Here is a 19,769-nt window from a genome sequence, read left to right on the forward strand (position 1 = left end):
GCTGTAAGATTAATTCTGGGTTCACACATGTACAGTGTGAATTGAAGCTCAGTTTTCACAGCTAATTGACAAAGTAGTTGTTCAGCGTTTCACGTCAGTTTTCGATCAGGATCAGGTCAGGATTGCATCAGTAGCAGGTCAGGTTTACGTTAGGATTTTATCCTGTTGACAACGGAATGCATCTGCGAATCAGATGCATTGCCATAGATGATAATGTGCTTACAATTCGCACCACAATGCCCAGAAAACGCACATGTTTTTTGGGCAATGTGGAGTGTTCGCATGGTCCACGTTCAGAGCTTGCCAGGAAGTCGGTGCATCGCTGTGCTAATCACAGGTAGTGAGACATTGCCTCGATGCACGGCTGCAGAGATTGGGGCAATGTCTCACTGCCTGTGATAAGCACAGTGCTGCGCCGACTTCCTGGTGGGCTCTGCACGTGGACCATGCGAACACGCCTGAGCTCATCCCTAAACGTTATGTATGCTCTGTTATCAGGCACCATGGAGGTCTCACCAGTTTAAAGTGGGGTGCCCCTAAAAAAATCAAAAGTCAGCAGCTACAAATACCGCAGCTGCTGACTTTTAATAATCGGACACTTCCCTGTCCCAGGGTGCAGCGATGCGGGGAAACTACTGACTGTGCGGCGTGAGGGGAAGTGATGTTACCAGCCCGGGCAAGGAAAAAGGCAGACTACGAGGGACCCTCTAGCAACAGGTATTTAGAGGTGAGTAAAAAAAAATTTCCAATTATTTATTTTTTTTAAGAATTTTAAACAATTTTTTATTTTTTGGTGGCAACACCACTTTAATTTAAAAGATTCCTGTCAATGAAGCAACAAGTTATGAAAGAAAGGAGGCAAGTGTTCTATTACAGGCAGCACATGCATCACACCGTCATTTACATACACCACTCCCTGTCATGTGAAGGATAATTAGCACAACCTGCTTGTCTTTTCTACAAGTACTTACGACTGAGACAAGACTGCTGCTGTGTGACTCAAATATCTGTCTCCTTTTTGGGCTGACTGGCCACAGAAATAAAGATCAGGGACACAGGATTCCAGGTAAGCCTTCTTGGGGTTTGTTGGTAGCATTTAAAAATATTCAGAAGAAATGTAACAGACCTGATTGTGTCAGGAAAACGTATGCAACCAGTACGACTCTTTTCACATTAGCTATAGTGTTTAATGCTGTGGATCTCTTTATAGAGGACAGTGAAGGGAGGTTTGCAGGTGACACTGATGTTTGTTTTTAGTTTTTTTGTTTTGTATTTGGCTCCTGGTTATGGTGCACTCCATTCACTTATATGGGGGAGTTTGACAGGCAGTGCCACCTGTCAAACTTTGCATATAGTGTTAAAGTTGCCCCACCATGATGCAATGGGGTACGATGTATGCTTGTAGGTGGCAGAGGTAAAAAAAAAATTAATCAAATGTGTTTTTATTACCGTCTGACTGCCCGTGGGAAAGGAGACTAAGGTCCCTCTCACACTGAGGTGCTTGTAAACTGCCAGTAAAACGCTGAACGTGTTTAGGCTGGGTTCACACTGCAGCGATGCGGGAACGCCGCAAATCCGTGGCGGGTTCCCACATCGCATACCTCACGGCGGCAGTTCACACTGCCCCATGCAAAATGCTGGGAGTGTCAGTGAAATGTTAATGACACCCCCCACATCACTTCGCATATCGCAGTGCGATCTGCAAACTCGGACAGGAATCGGATCGCATGGTGTGAACACCCATGCGATCCGATTCTGCTGCGGACCAAAAAAAGGGTCCTGTGCGAGTTGGGTGCGATGCGAATTCAGCCATACTATCTGTATGGCTGAACTCGCATCGCACAGAGATCGGATGTGATTTGCACTGCAGTGCGGTGCGAATCGCATCCGGTTCTCGTAGCCGCAGCGGTGTGAACCCAGCCTTAAAGAGATTTTCAGGCGCTTTTGAAGTGCTTTCCAAGTTTTTTTTCACCAACCTGCCAGCGCACTGCCCCAGTCTGAAAGCATTCATTGATTTGAATGCAAATAGGTTTATTTTTTTATTTTATTTTTTTTGTGAAAGGGGTCTAAATGTAATGAGGCATGTGACCATTTTAAAATGCAGGGGGATTCCTAGCACACTCAAGCTCAATTTGTGATGTGTATGTGTGCAATAAAAACCTTTTATTCACCATTCCCTAGTTGCTAGTTTTAAACAGATCTGAGGGGTTTTCATTGTTACTGGGGTTTTTTATTTAAAAAAATGTTTATTTATTTTTTTGTACAGACTCACTAGAAGTCTTCACCTATCTTGGAAGGATGATTGCTGATCTTCTTCTGGTGTGTTGCTGGTCCTTTTTAGTGTCGGCTCACACAGGAGAGACTTGTCAGGCGACTTAGCCGCCTGACAAGTCACTCTCCGTTCTGTACTATGGAACTGTTCTAATAGGAGCGACTCAAGTCGCTCCGACTTAGAAAAAGGTTCCTATACTATTTTTGGGACGACTTGCATTGCCTTCTATACAGAAGTCGTTTTGCAAGTCGCTGCTGAAGTCATGTGCAAGTGCAGGTCTCCTATGTGAGTCGCGCTGCAAGTCGTGTCGCCCCTGTGTGAACCGGCACTTAGGCTCCATGCACACTGGAGCTCAAAAACTGTAGTTTATTGGAGTTTGGGCTTTATTATAAATTTTTTATTTTTTTTAAAAGCCCATAAACTCCGCTCTGTTAGCATATGTGTCCATGCACACATGGACGCTTTTTAGCTTTAAAGCGGTTGTATACTCATTTTTTTTACCTACAGGTAAGCCTTACTATAGGCTTTCCTGTAGGTAAAGTTAAAAGAAAAAAATATCTCCTAAACCTGTACGGTTCCTCGGTATGCGCCGCTGACTGCAGCGGCGCATGCGCACAAGGGGATTCTCGGCTGAAAGCCCGGCAGTGGCCGGACCCGGCCGGGATGAAATCACCCACGAGCATGCATGGGAGTGACGATATCGCGGCTCCGGCCACTCGCAGCGCCGGAGCCGCGATACCCGGAAGAAGCGCCGAGGGAGCATGTCAGCTCCCTCGGCGTGGATCAGGCCAGATGTCGGGGCCTCGTTCTAAGGTAAGTATTTTCATAATGAGCTAGTATGCGGTGCATACTAGCTCATTATGCCTTTTGCTTTGCAGGTGGCAAAAAAAAATAAAAATTAGCGGGTTTACTACCGCTTTAATGAGCAGTGGCGTTTATGGGCTTCTTTCTGAACGCCAGAAATGTGCGTTAAAAGTGCAGTTTTTCACCGCCAAAAAATGATAAACGCGTTACTTAGTGTTTGGCGTTCTATTTTTTTTTTCAATGCATTGTGGGATTTTTGGAGTTTCCTCTGTGTATTTTTATTAAAAACCGCCCATAAACGCTAGTACAAAATTCTGTTAAAAGCAGGTTTTTCAACCAGTGTTTTCCGCCAGCAATCTGGCGTCCAGAAAAAGCTTTTTTGAGCTTCAGGGTGCATGGAGCCTTAGGCTGGATTCACCCCTATGCATTTTTTTTTTTGTGCTTTTTGCAGATTTGCACTACAGAACCTGTTCCATAGAAAACCATGTTATATGGACTGTAGTGCAAATCTGCAAAAAGCACTAAAATGCATAGGTGTGAATGGGAAAAAGGGTCGAATGGAAGTATCGGGTAGTCGCTCACAAGTTTAAAAAAACTACAAATTCTGGATGATGGTACGTTATACAATATTTATAATGATTTAGACCAGAGGCGATACTCATAATATGTGATATAGGTGTGAATGGTGTGAATCCAGCCTTAGAGCAGTGGTCTCCACACTGGGGCTGGATTTGGTCCTTTGCTTGCCTCTATCCGGCCTTGGGCACTCTTTCCTCCCACTGATGCCAGTGCTGGGGCACTATTATTCCCATTGCTTTCAATTAACTTCTGTGAAAAAAAAAAAAAAAAAAAAATTGGAAGCGATGCGCTGAGATTGGCACTGTGTCTCATAGCGCACACTAGCACCCCTGTGCTCAGCACTAGTTGCTGGTGCAAGGGAACCCAAAATTAGGAAAGGGTAGCCTCCAGAGCTTGCACATTGTTATACGCATGTCCCATAGATGGGGGGGAAAATAGTTTAGAGTTCTAGATAGGGTTGCCACCTCATCCCTTTTAACCCAAACACATTTAAAACACATTAATTAAACAGGTTCTGTGGCTGATTAAGGTGGTGATTAAACTCTGTGCCTTATCTGCATTACATTTAGCTTCAGCACTTGTGTAATTCATATGTGTGTGTTTAAGGGGATGAGGTGACAACCCTAGCTTCTAAACCACATTTATTAAAGTGATTGTAAAGTGTTTTTTTTTTTTTTTCCTACAGGAAAGTCTATAATAAGGCTTACCTGTAGGTAAAAAAAAAATCTCCTAAACCTGTATGGTTTAGGAGATATTCCCCTCGCAATGTGCCGCTGACTGCAGTGGCGCATGCGCACAGGGGATTCTCGGCTGGAAGCCCGGCAGACGCCGGACCCTGCCGGTAAGAAATCTCATGCATGGGAGTGACGTGGGTATCGCGGCTCCGGCGCTGTGAGTGGCCGGAGCCGTGATACCCGGAAGAAACGCCAAAGGAACATGTCGGCTCCCTCGGCGTGGATCAGGCTTACAACCGCTTTAAGGCTACATTTACATCTCTGCATCGCGTCAACTTTTTTTTTTTTCTTTTTTTCTTTTTTCTTTTTTTTTTTTTTTTATGCTACACGCATAGGACAGCACATTCATCTTAATGGGCTGTCCAACGCATGCCAGGGTTTGAAGCTCCTGCACCTTTTTGGGCATTGGGGCTTCACTTTTTGTTTTGTTTTTTATTTTTTTAACCAAACTTCTTGGCTCACACGAAAACAAGTGCACTTTGATGTGAATTGAGCCTTAGAGGTGCACTGATGTGGCCATATGGCTTCCACAAATGTATGGGGGGGGGGGGGGGGTGGTGGGGGAGACCTCTGTTTTTAACCTGAGTAGTTGGATTAGCATTGTTTTGTATTCTGTCCTGCCCATAGGTACCTTTTCCTTTTTTGCTAGTTTCAAACCGATCAAAACTGATGCCATTGTTGCTTTTTTAGTTTAAAAAAAAAAAAAAAAAATGTATGGCATCTCTGTGCTGTGGGCTGAGCTTGCCACTTATCTTAAAGTATGATGCTTTTTTAGAAAATATGTCAATGATAAATGGTAAAGCGCTGCCTCTATATTGTATTAAAACAACCAGTGTTCCTCCATGAATGAATCAATAAGGCAAATATAACAAATAAGTGATCAAATGAGAATATTATGCGATTCTATGAAAATGAATCACAGGTGTATAGCAACAGACCCCACAAATGACCAATACACTTTTTTTTTTAATTTTTTTTTATTTGATACTTTTAGTATTATAGCATATGTTAAAAAGTATTGGGGTGCCTGCCTTTACATGTACTTTACTAGCATCCCAGCCTTGGTTTTAGCCCATAGGGATTAATATTGAGTTGGCCCACCCTTTGCAGCTGTAACAGCTTCAGCTCTTCTGGGAAGGCTGTCCACAAGGTTTTCAGCATGTCTGAGAATGTTTTACCATTCTTCCAGAAGCGGATTTGTGAGGTCAGGTACTGATGTTGGACAAGAAGGCCTGGCTTGCAGAATCCGCTCTAATTCATTCCAAAGGTTTTCTGTCGGGTTGAGGTCAGGACTGTGCAGGCCAGACAAGTTCTCCACCCCAAACTCACTCATCCATGTCTTTTATGGGCCTTGCTTTGTGCACTGGTCCGACTTGTATGGTGTGGGTTTATTTTTTATTTTTTTTTATTTTATTTTTTTTCCAGGGGTTGGGCATGGCCCCTTAGTTCCTGTGAAGGGAATTCTTAAAGCGTCAGTATACCAAGACATTTTGGACAATTTCATGCTCCCAACTTTGTGGGAACCGTTTGGGGATGGGCCCTTCTTGTTCCAGTGCATAAAGCAAGGTCCATAAAGAATGAGTTTTGGGTGGAAGAACCTGATTAGCCTGCACATCTCCACTTGAATCCTGACCTCAACCCAATAGAACACCTTTGTAATGAATTAGAGTGGAGACTGCGAGCCAGGCCTTCTTGTCCACATCAGTGCCTGACCTCACAAATGTGCTTTTGGAAGAATGGTCAAACATTCCCATAGACACTCCTAAACCTTGTGGACAGCCTTCCTCGAAGAGTTGAAGCTGGATATGCAATTAGCGGACCTCCAGCTGTTGTAAAACTCCCATCATCATGCCTCTTCCTCTGGGTGTCATGCTTGTGGCTGTCAGAATCTTGCTATGCCTCATGGGCCTTGTAGTTCTGCAACAGCTGGAGGTCGGCTAATTGCATATCCCAGTGTTATCGCTTCGAAGGATGACCAACTCAATATTGAACCCTAAGGACTAAAGCCTTGTACACACTATTAGATTTTCCGACACGAAATGTGTGACAGGCTGTTGGCGGAAAATCCAACCGTGTGTGCTCCATTGGACAATTGTCGGGTTTTCCACAGAGAAATGTTGGATAGCATGTTTTACAATTTTCCTCAGACAAATGTCTGTCAGATTCTGAGCGTGTGTACACAAGTCCATCAGACAAAAGTACAAACACGCATGCTCAGAAGCAAGGATGAGTCAGAAGTGGTCGGTCTTGTAAACCAGCATTTGTAATGGAGAATTAACATTTGTGACGCGGCAAATGAAATCTCGAAAGGCAGCGCACATTCTCTTCTTTAATGGGATAATGATGAAGCTGCTTTGCTGGTGATAATGTTAGTTATTGCAAACAAATTTTCAAAGACCCTTCTTTTTTTTTTTTTTTTTTTTTTTTTAAGTGGTTGTAAACCCTTACAAACCACTTTGACCTACAGGTAAGCCTAGATTAAGGCTTACCTGTAGGTCCAAGCAATATCTCCTAAACCTATATGGTTTAGGAGATATTTGCCCGAAAACGGGCACCGCTGTTTACGCGCACTGAGGGCAGAATGCTCAGCGACGGAGCTGCCGCGCGTGTCGGCTCCCGTGCGCATGTGCGGGAGTGACATCATCGCGGCTTCGCAGAATGACAGCGGCGGAGCTGCGAGACCCCACCAACAAGATGGATGCGGCGAACTACAGGGGACAGCGGCGACTTCGCTGGCTCCCGTGTCAGGTAAGTGACACATTATGGACTACTATGCGATGCATAGTAGTCCATTATGCTTTGCCTTTGCAGGGAATGAAAGAGGAAGTAAACTCATCAGGGTTTACTTCCTCTTTAATGTAAAACACATAGCCAAGTATTATTTGCCACAATTTTTTTTTTTTTTTTTTTTTTTTTTTATGCCTTTAAAAGAAAACAAATAAAAAATTAGACATGCTATCTGCCAATAGAACTTAACCAAAAAGTGTATTCTATACATCCAAAAATATAGAAAATATAACAAATCAAATCATTAGTCAACCAAAAAAAAGGTCAAAGCAATAACTCCAAGGCCAATAAAAAAAAAAAAAAAAAACATATTATCTCCTGATTCTGCACCATGTCTGGTTGACGAACGGCCGTTCAGAAACTAAATGAAAAGCGCGAATCACTCACCAAACTTCTACAAACGCGAAATTAGCAGAAGGAGCCCAAAGGATGGTGCTAAAGAGCTAAAAAACATGTAGTGCATTACTACGTTCATGCTTGTTGGTGGATAATTTCTTGCCGTTTTTTTGTAGACAAGTTTGGGCCAACGCCCTTTAGACAAAAGTCCCCAGTTTTGTTGGCCAACAATCCGATCGTGTGTACGAGGCTTAAGACTAGGATGTTAAAGTTCACGTGTGTGTGTGTGTGTGTGAAGGCAAGGCGTCCAGATAACTTTGGTAATATAGTGTATATTATATTGATGTCAGACATTTTCCAGTTCACGTTTGCCTTGAGGTCCTCATACATGTCACAATTTTTGTATAATTATCTTTTAAAAATGAATGTAGACTTTTGACATTCGCTTTGAAGGAAACATTACTGTGCTAAATGAACAGCCTCTGATCCTTAGTGCATGGGTCTCCAAGCTGTGGCCCTTTGTCAGTCTTTCTCTGGCCCTTGGGGCACTATCCCTCCTAATGACACCAACAATGGTGCATTATTTATTCTATGGATACCAATGATACTATTCCTCTTTCTAATAGGGGCACTACTCCTATTGACCACCAACTCTGAAGCCATATTTATTCTCGCTGATGGGCCTGTGACATGTTATGCCTCTGTTGGCCACAATCCAGCCCCCCTAAAATCTGGAGGAAAACAAACTGGCCCTTTTGTTTGGGAGACCCCTGCTTTAGTAGATCAATGCTAATGTGTTTATAGATGTAGGGGTCCACCCTCCTTAGCTGGACTTCTAATGCACCCCTGTAAACATAATACATTGGTGTGTGCCAAGCAGAGAGGCTGGAGGGGGCAAATGGGGCCTATATGATATGGGAACACCTATGATCACCCATGGGTAAAGGGGCGGCACATTTCGGGGCTAAGGGTGAAGTAGTCACCTGCAGTTCTCAGATGTGTGGCACGGGTTTGTGTTTGTTAATGGCTCTCGCGTTGAAAGGGATTTTTCATTAACTGCCATGAAATCGGTGACAGCTCAGAGCCCTTTATGCTGGTCCTGAACATGTGCTGCAGTACAATGCTCTGCGCCTCGAAGTATGCAGGATCATTGGGCACTGTACTTTCTCAGCATAGAGGTTCAGACAATGGAAAAAGGCATGCTGCCTAGGGCTTCAGAAATTACCAGGGAATTTTGGAATACTTTGAGAATCTTTTTGATCCAAAGTCTCTATTACATTTTTTTTTTTTTTTTTTTTTTTCCCCTTGCTTGCAAATGGAGCAAATATAACCTGCTTTTGCTATCAAGATCTTGACCGGCTCAAAATTTTAGATGGACTTTCTGTACTTCCCAGTCTATTACCCTTCTCTATGATGATACCAAATGGCCCTGCTTGCCCTTCCTCCACTATTGATGACTGTGTTTTTTTTTTTGAAGTGATCAGTCTACACACAGATTTTAATGTAATGGGGATCTCCTGAAGAAGCTGTGAACTGCGAAACATGTACAGAGACAATTTACTTCTGTTGATATTTGTTACTGATGTACTGTGGTTTTACCCCTTCTTCATTTTTTATTTATTTATTTATTTTTTTCCCACATATGTATTTTTAATTAAATAAATATTTTCTATTTTTCTAAATGTTGTATATGTGTGCGCTTGAAAAGTCCCAATTTCTCTCATGTTTTTCTCAGCATATAGTCCTATTAGTCACTGTACTTCAGTCTTGAAGCAGTTACTACCCAAGATTTTTGCAGCTGTCCATAGGCATTCTAGAGGTCTTTTCTGATCCATTGAAGTCTTGCGTGCCATGGGTTGTAAAGTTCCGACGGTAGGGAGGTGGCTGCCAAGGAAATTGGTAAACAGGGGCAACCTGACAGGCGACTTGGCTACCTGACAAGTTGCACTCCATTCTGTACTATAGAACTGTTCTAATAGGAGCGGCTCGAGTCGCTCAGACTTAGAAAAAGGTTCCTGTTCTACTTTTGGGGCGATTTGCATTGACTTCTATTACAGAAGTCATTTTGCAAGACGCCGCTGAAGTTGTGTGCAGATCGCCTTGAATAGTCAAGCTGTAAGTCGGGTTGCCCCTGTGTGAACCGACACCAACTGTAGCATAACTTGCTGATAACTGTGACTGGCAATGCCACTGATTGCATTTAAAGAGTGACTCCACTTGTTGAGGAAAAAAACATTCCCCTCTGGGTGATTTATGTACATTGCAAACTTTGTTGCAGGGTCCTACTTTTTGTTATTCTAAAGAAATTGCTGCTTGTGTCCATGGGTAAAATGAATGTACATGGAAGTGATTTTATAAGAAGCTGCTGCACCTGGAGGGCTATAATGAGGAAAATTGCATGATCAATGATTTCCCTTTGGTTGTATCTCCCCAAAAATTAAATTTTTGTTGCAGATGATGCTGAAAATCTGATTTGTATGTTGGTGCAGACTTCTGGGAATACCAGTAAGCCATTCATACGAGCAGGAATGACATTTTTGGGGGTGCTCTGTACATCACTTGTGTACAGAACGCCTTCAGATTGTCATACTGCATTGCTTTTTGCAAAAAAATAGAGCTGCAGATTGAAAGGGAAAGGTAATTTTTAATAGCACTCAATTACAATATGACTTTTTTATTACCTTTTTATCTATTTTTGTTTCCACAAAAGTGACATTACCCAATGTTTTAATACAACAATCTTAACAAAATGATATGTGGTCCTGTTCCTTTCCAATATTCAGGCTTCATATAAGCCTGTGGACTGCACAATGGCTAATTCTGCGTAAACCCGATCTGAGCAGTTGAATCTGAGCATGCATGAGTTTTTGCGTGTCGGATTTGCATACACACTAACGCATTTTCGGATAGGAACTTTTTCCGACCAAAAAATTGAGACCATGCTCTCAATATTTTGCTGGCCAAAATTCGCCCAGCAAAAGTCTGGAGCATACACGCGATCGCATTTTCCGACCAAAAGCTCTCATCATTCTTTTGCTGGCCGAATTTCCGAATTGTGTGTACATGGCATAAGTGCTTAGCATGTCCGCCTAGCAACACTAGGGTTGTTGATTTCATTCCCAATCATGCCACTCCCCGCATAGGCTTTGCATGTTCTCCCTGTGTTGCATGAATTTCCTCCCATACTCAAGACGTGCTTCTAGGTTAATTGGCCCCAGCATGTGTATCTTTAAATGTGAGTTTGGGGCTTCCGATTGCAAGCCCCTTGGAGGCAGGGACTGATTTAACTGTACAAAATATACAGCATGTAAAGCACTGTGTAAATTGACAGTGCTTTATAGGCACCTGTAATAGGTTGACCTTTTTGTTTATTATTGCAACCAAATAAGCTGTCAAAAATGTATCCCATTTTATATTTCACTGTAATGCTATGTTCATGCTAATTAATTTAACCACATAACATCCCGAACTGACACAGAAATCAATTACCGTGTTTAAAATTTGACAAAAAATAGAAATGGAGAGATTCATCCTGTCAAACTGCATGTACGTGCAATATTATTTTATTTTTATTTTTTGAATGTAGGGAAAATAAGTAATATTGTTATGATAAAAAATAAAATAAAATAAGTAGGATGTGTTAACTGCATTATGGCCAGCTGATGCAGCCGACAACCATAGTAAATATGTATTTGTTTACTATGAACATCAGCTCCATCTAGTGGTCGTAAAGTCGTATTTTTCTGATTAATTATTTTGTATAATTGATATTTGACAGAGGGAGAGAAAATGACCTAATCAATTCACACAGATCAAATGTACATGCAGTTTCATGGGATAAATAGCTCTGCCTTTTTTTTTTTTTTTTTTTTTTTTTAATACACCCTTGAATTCCATAAACGATGTTGCATCATACATGTTTAGATAAAAGAAAAAAAATACCTGTTATAATTCATGTCAATTGGCAGATCTATTAAGGCTGTCAAGATTAAGTCGGATCAGTTGACCAGCCAACTTAAAGACTACTGGCATTTGGCCATTTTTATTTTCCTAATTGCTATATTACAGTATGTTGTAACTTGTAACTATTCCATGTTTTATGTATCAGAGGTTTGCTATCTATTAATAGCATTCTGAATTCTATGTATTTCCAGGAAGACATGGGACACACATTGTTGCTGATCTCTTATGTTGCTGGGTGTCTGGTTGCTGTATTTGGGTATCCGAATGGACAAATAAGTGTTGCATGTGACACCATGCTTCCGATACATGGGAATGCTGGTCCTCAGTCATCGTCGGCCCCTTATGTCATCACCGCATCTAATGCCACATTTATGGCTGGTGATACTATAACAGGTAATGGTTTTAATAATAAAATTGCATGAAAAGCTGTTTTGTAGCAAAGTCCAAATGCAAATTTTCCTGGTGTGTGGGTTTTTTTTTGTTTTGTTTTTGTTTTTTTGCCAGTATGATGTTGACTAAAGCAATGTATAGCACAAGTGTTATGCGAAAAATATAAAACGTCATTCAGTCAAATTTTACTGTACTGGGTAAACATTGGTTGTTGTGGGGCATTGTGCTTTGCTGTCCATATTAGAAAATATCCCCATACAACAACATGTTGTGAGCTATAGTCAATGCATATGCAGCTATTCATAGGTGTGTGCACCCCAAAGCTGAAACGCATATGCAATTCTCTGCAGGCTCAATGTTGAAATGTCATTAAATACATTTTGCTGTATTCCTGTACTCTTGGAGGGGCTGATAAGGGACTATATACAAGATTTTAGTAATGAGACCGGTATCGTTGGCAGTAATCAGCATGGATTCATGAAGAATCGTTCTTGCCAAACCAATCTATTAACCTTCTATGAGGAGGTGAGTTGCCTTCTTGATAAAGGAAGGCCCGTAGATGTGGTGTATCAAAAGCATTTGACACTGTTCCCCCATAAACATTTACTGTACAAAAAATAAGGTCCTTTGGCATGGACCATAGGGCGAGTACATGGATTGAAAACTGGCTACAAGGGCGAGTTCAGAGGGTGGTGATAAATGGAGAATACTTGGAATGGTCAGGGGTGGGTAGTGGGGTCCCCCAGGGTTCTGTGCTGGGACCAGTCCTATTTAATTTGATCATAAACGACCTGAGGATGGGGTAAACAGTTCAATCTCTGTATTTGTGGACGGTACTAAGCTAAGCAGGGCAATAACTTCTCTGTAGGATGTGGAAACCTTGCAAAAAGATCTGAACAAATTAATGGGGTGGGCAACTACATGACAAATGATGTTCAATGTAGAAAAATTACACATTTGGGTGACAAAAAATATGAATGCGATCTATACACTGGGGGGAGAACCTCTGGGGAATCTAGGATGGAAAAGGACCTGGGGATCCTAGTAGATGATGGGCTCAGCAATGGCATTCAATGCCAAGCTGCTGCAAACAGAATATTGACATGCATGAAAAAGGGAATCGACTTCTTCAGAGATAAAACAATAATTCTCCCACTCTACAAGACTCTGGTCCGGCCGCACCTGCAGTATGCTATCCAGTTCTGGGCACCAGTCTTCAGGAAGGATGTTCTGGAAATGGTGAGAGGGGATATTTCAATATACAAATGCTATACTGGTGACCCCACAATAGGGATAAAACTTTTTTGTAGAAGGGAGTTTAACAAGACTTGTGGCCACTCACTAAAATTGGAAGAAAAGAGGTTTAACATTAAACTATGTAGAGGGTTCTCTACTGTAAGATCGGCAAGGATGTGGAATTGCCTTCCACAGGTGGTGGTCTCAGCGGGGGGGCATTGATAGTTTCAAGAAACTACTAGATAAGCACATGACCTCAACATACAGGGATATACAATGTAATACTGAACTATAATCACACATGTAGTTTGGGCTTGTGTCCTCCAAACAAATTTTTTTTATATATATATATATATATATATATATATATATATATATATATTTTTTTTTTTTTTTTTTTTTTTTTTTTTTTCTGCAACATTATGTCGGACACTTTTGACTATTGTCATTTATACAGCAATCGGTGCTATTAAAAAAAAAAAAAAAAAAAAAAAAAAGCACTGATTACTGTGTAAATGACACTGGCAAGGAAGGGGGTTAAACACTAGGGGGCGATCAACAGGTTAGGTGTGTGTCTTAGAGAGTGATTCTAACTGTGTGTGTGGGGGGGGGGGGGGGGGGTTGCGCATGGGCTACCATTTGACATGACAGGGAGCAGTGATCTCTGTCATGTCACTAGGCAGAATGGGGAAATGCCTTGTTTACATAGGCATCTCTCCATTCTGTGGCTCCATGACACGATCTCCAGGACACCGATGGACATTGAGTCAGTGGGTCACGCTGCACGTGCCCGTTGGCCCCGCCAATTAGAGGACGTATATCGGCATGCAGCGGTCGGCAAGTGGTTAATAAGAGCTTAATCTGTGTAGAAGTTGGAGATGTAAGCAGAGAACCGCTGGTTTCTGGTTTATCATATGTAGCTGACGGGTAATGAAGCCTTTACTCGGGAACGCCAACCGATCTGTCTGCAGGTTTCACAGATTGTTACTGAATGGGGAAAATAAATAGTTGCATGTCCTCACACAGCATCTTTCATCAGCTACACCCTGAAGTGGTAACATATCTACTATTGTGAAAAACTGCATGACCTCATAGGAAGAGTCTTATGGCTGCCACAAAAGGACCGGTTTTACAAGGTTTTTGTTTAGCTGCAATCACTCAGTACTCTGCATTTTTTAATTGTATGGCTCAGTTAAAGCAAATTTTGAATAAAAGTATGCAGGCACATTAAAAAAGTCACAATTTGCAAATTGGCCTGGTTTATGAATATTTATCAGTGCCAATTTATTTTAACCACTTTCAGACCGGACCATTTTGCTGGCTTAAGACCAGACCACTTTTTGCGATTCGGCACTGCATCGCTTTAACTGACAAGTGGGACGTGGCTCCCAAACAAAATTGACTTTTTTTTTTTTTTTTTTCCACAAATAGAGCTTTCTTTTGGTGGTATTTGCTCACCCCTGCTTTATTTTTTATTTTTATTTTTTTCCCTCAGTTTAGGCCGATATGTATTCTACATATTTTTGGTAAAAATAAAATCGCAATAGGCGATTTTATTGGTTTGTGCAAAAGTTATAGCGTTTATAAAATGGGGGATAGTTTTATGGCTTTTTTTTTAAATTTTTATTTATTTTTTTACTAGTAATGGCAGCGATCAGCTATTTTTATTGTGACTGCGACATTGTGGCGGACACATCGGACATTTTTTGACACATTTTTGGGACCATTGTCATTTATACAGCAATCGATGCTATACAAATGCATTGATTCCTGTGTAAATGACACTGGCAGTGAAGGGGTTAACCAGGGGGTGCCAGTGTAGGGGTTAAGTGTTCCTAGGGGTGTGTTACTAACTGTGGGGGGGCTGGGCTTTGTGTTGAACACTGATCTCTGCTACAATCACATGGAGCAGAGATCAGCATCACTTGCTGCTAGGCAGAACGGGGAGATGCCGTTGTTTAGCCGCCCCGTGAGACAATCGTGGGTATCCCCCGTAGCGATTGAGTCCGCGGGACTCACGGGGGTCCCGACCGACACGCGAGCGCGCCACCAGCAGCGTGCACGGGATGGCAGGGCGGCATTTAAAAATGGATGTACCTGTACACCAATATGCCTGCCCGTGCCATTCTGCCGACATACATCGGCGTGCGCCGGTCGGGAACTGGTTAAATAATAAAAAAAAATTAGCAAAATAAAATGTTTTGTAGTAAATACTTTTTTATTTTTTTATTATATAGTTTTACAGGTAGGAGTTCTCCCTTGCTTTCTCTCTACTTCTGTAGGCTTTGCTCCCCATTTTGCAGTGCTGCACAATAGTTGTACTAAAAAAAAATCAGATAAAAGCTTAAGGTCTCATGCACACGAGACGCAGTTAAACTGCCCCTGAACTCATTCAATGTTATCCTATGTGTCCATGCACACAGTCTCGTTTTTTTTCCGTTTTTATGCAGTTGTGTTTAATCTCGTTTTTCCAGAAGCAAAAATTTCCACGTTTCAGACGCAAAACGCCGCTACCGCGTTTAGCCGCGTTTGCGTTTATATGCGTTTTTAAAGGTGACCTTTTTTTTTTTTTTACATTAAAAATCTCAAAAATGATTGCAAATGATGAAAAACCATTAGAAAAATATTTTAAACAATTGCAAGTGGACAATCCACAACTTGTGGCAAGTGACATGGCAGGTGGCAAGTGACGTGGCAAGTGGACAATCCACAACTTGTGGCAGGTGACGTGGCAGGTGACGTGGCAAGTGACCTGGCAGGTGATGCGGCAAGTGACCTGGCAGGTGACGTGGCAAGTGGAAAATCAACAACTTGTGGCAGGTGACTGGCATGTGACGTGGCAAGTGGACAATCCATAACTTGTGGCAAGTGGACAATCCATAACTTGTGGCAGGGGACGTGGCGAGTGGACAATCCACAACTTGTCAGGTGATGTGGCAAGTGGACAATCCACAACTTGTGGCAGGTGATGTGGCAAGTGGACAATCCACTTGTGGCAGGTGACGTGGTAGGGGACGTGGCAAGGGACGTGGCAAGTGGACAATCCACAACTTGTGGCAGGTGACGTGGCTGGTGACGTGGTAAGTGGACAATCCACAACTTGTGGCAGGTGATGTGGCAAGTAGACAATCCACAACTTGTGGCAGGTGATGTGGCAAGGCAAGTGGACAATCCACAACTTGTGGCAGGTGATGTGGCTGGTGACGTGGCAAGTGGACAAGCCACAACTTGTGGCAGGTGATGTGGCAAGTGGACAATCCACTTGTGGCAGGGGACGTGGCAAGTGGACAATCCACAACTTGTGGCATGGCAGGTGACGTGGAAAGTGGACAATCCACATCTTGTGGCAAGTGACGTGGCAGGTGATGTGGCAAGTGGACAATCCACAACTTGTGGCAGGTGATGTGGCAAGTGGACAATCCACATCTCGTGGCAAGTGATGTGGCAAGTGGACAATCCACATCTCGTGGCAAGTGGACAATCCACAACTTGTGGCAGGTGATGTGGCAAGTGGACAATCCACAACTTGTGGCAGGTGATGTGGCAAGTGGACAATCCACATCTTGTGGCAGCTGACGTGGCAAGTGACGTGGCAAGTGGACAATCCAAAACTTGTGGCAAGTGGACAATCCACAGCTTGTGGCAAGTGATGTGGCAAGTGGACAATCCACAACTTGTGACAGGTGACGCGGCAAGTGATGTGGCAGGTGATGTGGAAATCCACAACTTGTGGCAGGTGATGTGGCTGGTGACATGGCAAGTGGACAATCCACAACTTGTGGCATGGCAGATGACGTGGAAAGTGGACAATCCACATCTCGTGGCAAGTGATGTGGCAAGTGATGTGGACAATCCCCAACTTGTGGCTGGTGACGTGGCAAGTGGACAATCCACAGCTTGTGGCAGGTGGCATGGCAGATGACGTGGAAAGTGGACAATCCACAACTTGTGGCAAGTGGACAATCCACAACTTGTGGCAAGTGGACAATCCACAACTTGTGGCAAGTGGACAATCCAAAACTTGTGGCAAGTGGACAATCCACAACTTGTGGCAGTTGGACAAGCCACAATTTGTGGCAGATGACATGGCAAGTGGACAATCCACAACTTGTGGCAGGTGCCGTGGCAAGTGACACGCTAAATACAAGTACACTGCAGCTCTCACAGCTGCTGCTACTCACTCTGGTCTCACAAAATTGCTGAAATAGTTAATACTGTTTTTTTGAGCTGGGGAGGGTCTATGATGTTAGCTTAACTAAACGCTTCTAGACGCAAACGCGGTAAAACGCCGCTAAATCGCGGCAAAACGCGCGTTTCTAAACGCGGGTTTCAACATGTGTCCAGCAGCGTTTGCATCTGCGTCTTGTGTGCATGAAGCCTAATGCTATTCAGCGTTTTTGTGGGGTATAGTTTTGCTATAAAACGCTGCAAAACTAATTCTACAGTCATATGGCATCTTTCAGGATAACAAGCTGCTGCCCACATCAAGGCAATCGTTGTTGCGGTGTGTCAGTCTTAGGCCTCATGCACACGAGACGCAGTTAAACGCGTGTTCAGATGCAGTTGGACACTTTTTTCAACTGCCCCTGAACTCATTCAATGTTATCCTATGTGTCCATGCACAGTCTCGTTTTTTGCCGTTTTTATGCAGTTGAGTTTTAACCTCGATTTTTCCAGAAGCAAAAAAATGGGTTCAGACGCAAAAATTTCCACGTTTCAGACGCTAAACGCGGCACCCGTGTTTAGCCGCGTTTGCGTTTTTAAAGGAACCCAATTATTTTTGGACCTGAAAACTCAGAAATATGATCTGAGAATGACATTTTGCGACCCGAGTTTGGGGGCCCATATCTTGGGGCCAATTATTGCCAGGAACCCCAAATTTGGTATGCAGACATTGTGGATCTAGCACTACAACATATCCAAATTTGGATCCCATCACCAAGTGACCCCGATATGGGGGGCCCCAAAGTCGGGTTGCAAAATGTCATGCACTTTTCTGCATCAGAGATACATGGCCTCAAAGTCAACTGTGACCATCTGCGGCAATGTAATTTGGTCATTAGGGTTGGGTGTTATGGTAAGTGGTTATCTGTTAGGGTTATTGTTTAGGATTAAGGGTTGGATTAGGGTTAGGGTTGGTTAGGGTTAATGTAAGGGATAGTGTTAGCTGTTAGGGTTAGTGGTTAGGATTAAGGGTTAGATTAGGGTTAGGGTTGGTTAGGGTTAGTGTAAGGGATAGTGTTAGCTGTTAGGGTTAGTGGTTAGTGTTGGGGTTAGGATGAATGGTTAGGGTTAGGATTCTGGATATTTTAATAAGGCATAAAAAAATATTATACTACCATGTACAGCAGCAAAGAATAAAAATATATTAATCAGTACATATTTCACAATAAAAATATATTAAAATTGGCCAAGTAAATTTAAAACAATTATAAAAAAATCGAACAGATTTGCTTTTTAAATAAAACAATTTGAAACTAGAAAAATAAAGGCATATATTAAGATTAAAAAATAATTAACTATTTTAATATTTGTTTTATATTAGAAATAATGAAAACATGTTAAAAATTGCCAAAAGAAAAATTTAGATATTTTAAAAAAATTGGATAATTTTGCTATAAATAAACATTATTTATTTTTTTTTTTTTTAAATAAAGGACAGATATGGGATCCATTTCAAAATATATACCACAGAAAGAGAGGCAAATGCAAGTGTACAACTGCTCTCTATACTGCTGCTGCTCACTCTGATCAAAATAGCAGAAATAGTTAAAAAAAAACATGCTTTGAGAGCTTGGGGAGGGTCTACATGATGTTATCTTTATAAACGCAAACGCGGCTAAACGTGTCTAAACGCGCGTTTCAGCTTTTTTTGAGCAGAGTTTTCACCTGCGTCTCGTGTGCATGAGGCCTTACACACCACAACTCCGATCTAGGTAAAGAGTCTGACAGATTTACCAAAGGAGTAAAACCAGTTCACTGAGAAAAATGAATACCCATTAAATTGGATGTTCAAAGTAAACACTAGAACTTCCTGCGCAACAAGCTATTTACTATAATCCTCAAGGTGTAAAATCATTAAAGTGCAATTGGTGTAGAATGCCAACAGTTTTCAAATAAGGGGTAGTCAGGGGTGTGTTTGTTTGTGGTGTGTGTGTTTTTTTTTTTTATTTTTTTTATTTTTTTTTTTAACAAACCTTTTTATAATCCCTTTAAGTCACTCATGGCATTCTTTGCAACTTCCCCTCTTCTGTTTTACCATTTTTATTTTTTTCCCAACATTTTGAGATGGGAATGAGGGACACCTATTAGCAAAAGTATACACCCCCTTAAAGGAGAATTATACAGGAAAAAAAGATTAGTTAAACGCACAAGTGCGTATAGATGAGACCAAAATGAGGGACAAATTAGGAGGAAAGGGGAACGGGGGGGACTTTGTTCCAAATCGGGGACAGTTAGAAAATTTGTTTACTTCCAATTTATAAGGACTATGTATCCCATGGTGCCTTGCTGCCTGCAAGGAGTTCCTGTCCTGACTCCGCCTTCTGAAACTCCTCCTCCTCAGCACATCTGTAGTTCAGAAGGCGGGCTCTATGACATGTGTGACACAGCAGTGCCTACCCACAGAGCAAAGTGAGTGTGTGTGTGTGTGTGTGTGTGTGTGTGTG

The 19,769-nt window shown here is 42.2% G+C and overlaps 1 protein-coding gene across 2 annotated transcripts in view; it reads left to right on the forward strand.

Annotated features, from left to right (window-relative positions):
• Positions 1–907: 907 nt before the first annotated feature.
• LOC143928279 (putative ferric-chelate reductase 1) overlaps positions 908–19,769 on the forward strand; it is a 71,449-nt gene continuing 52,587 nt past the window's right edge. For both annotated transcript variants that reach the window (XM_077453064.1, XM_077453065.1), the window contains exons 1-2: positions 908–1,066; positions 11,667–11,868. In XM_077453064.1, the coding sequence (XP_077309190.1) occupies positions 11,673–11,868 (196 nt within the window). In that variant the 5' untranslated portion in view covers positions 908–1,066; positions 11,667–11,672. The remainder of the gene's footprint in view (positions 1,067–11,666; positions 11,869–19,769) is intronic.

This window comes from Lithobates pipiens, unplaced genomic scaffold (assembly GCF_037356315.1).
Source record: "Lithobates pipiens isolate NorthernLeopardFrog02 unplaced genomic scaffold, aLitPip1_a1.2 Scaffold_23, whole genome shotgun sequence".
Lineage (NCBI taxonomy): Eukaryota > Metazoa > Chordata > Amphibia > Anura > Ranidae > Lithobates > Lithobates pipiens.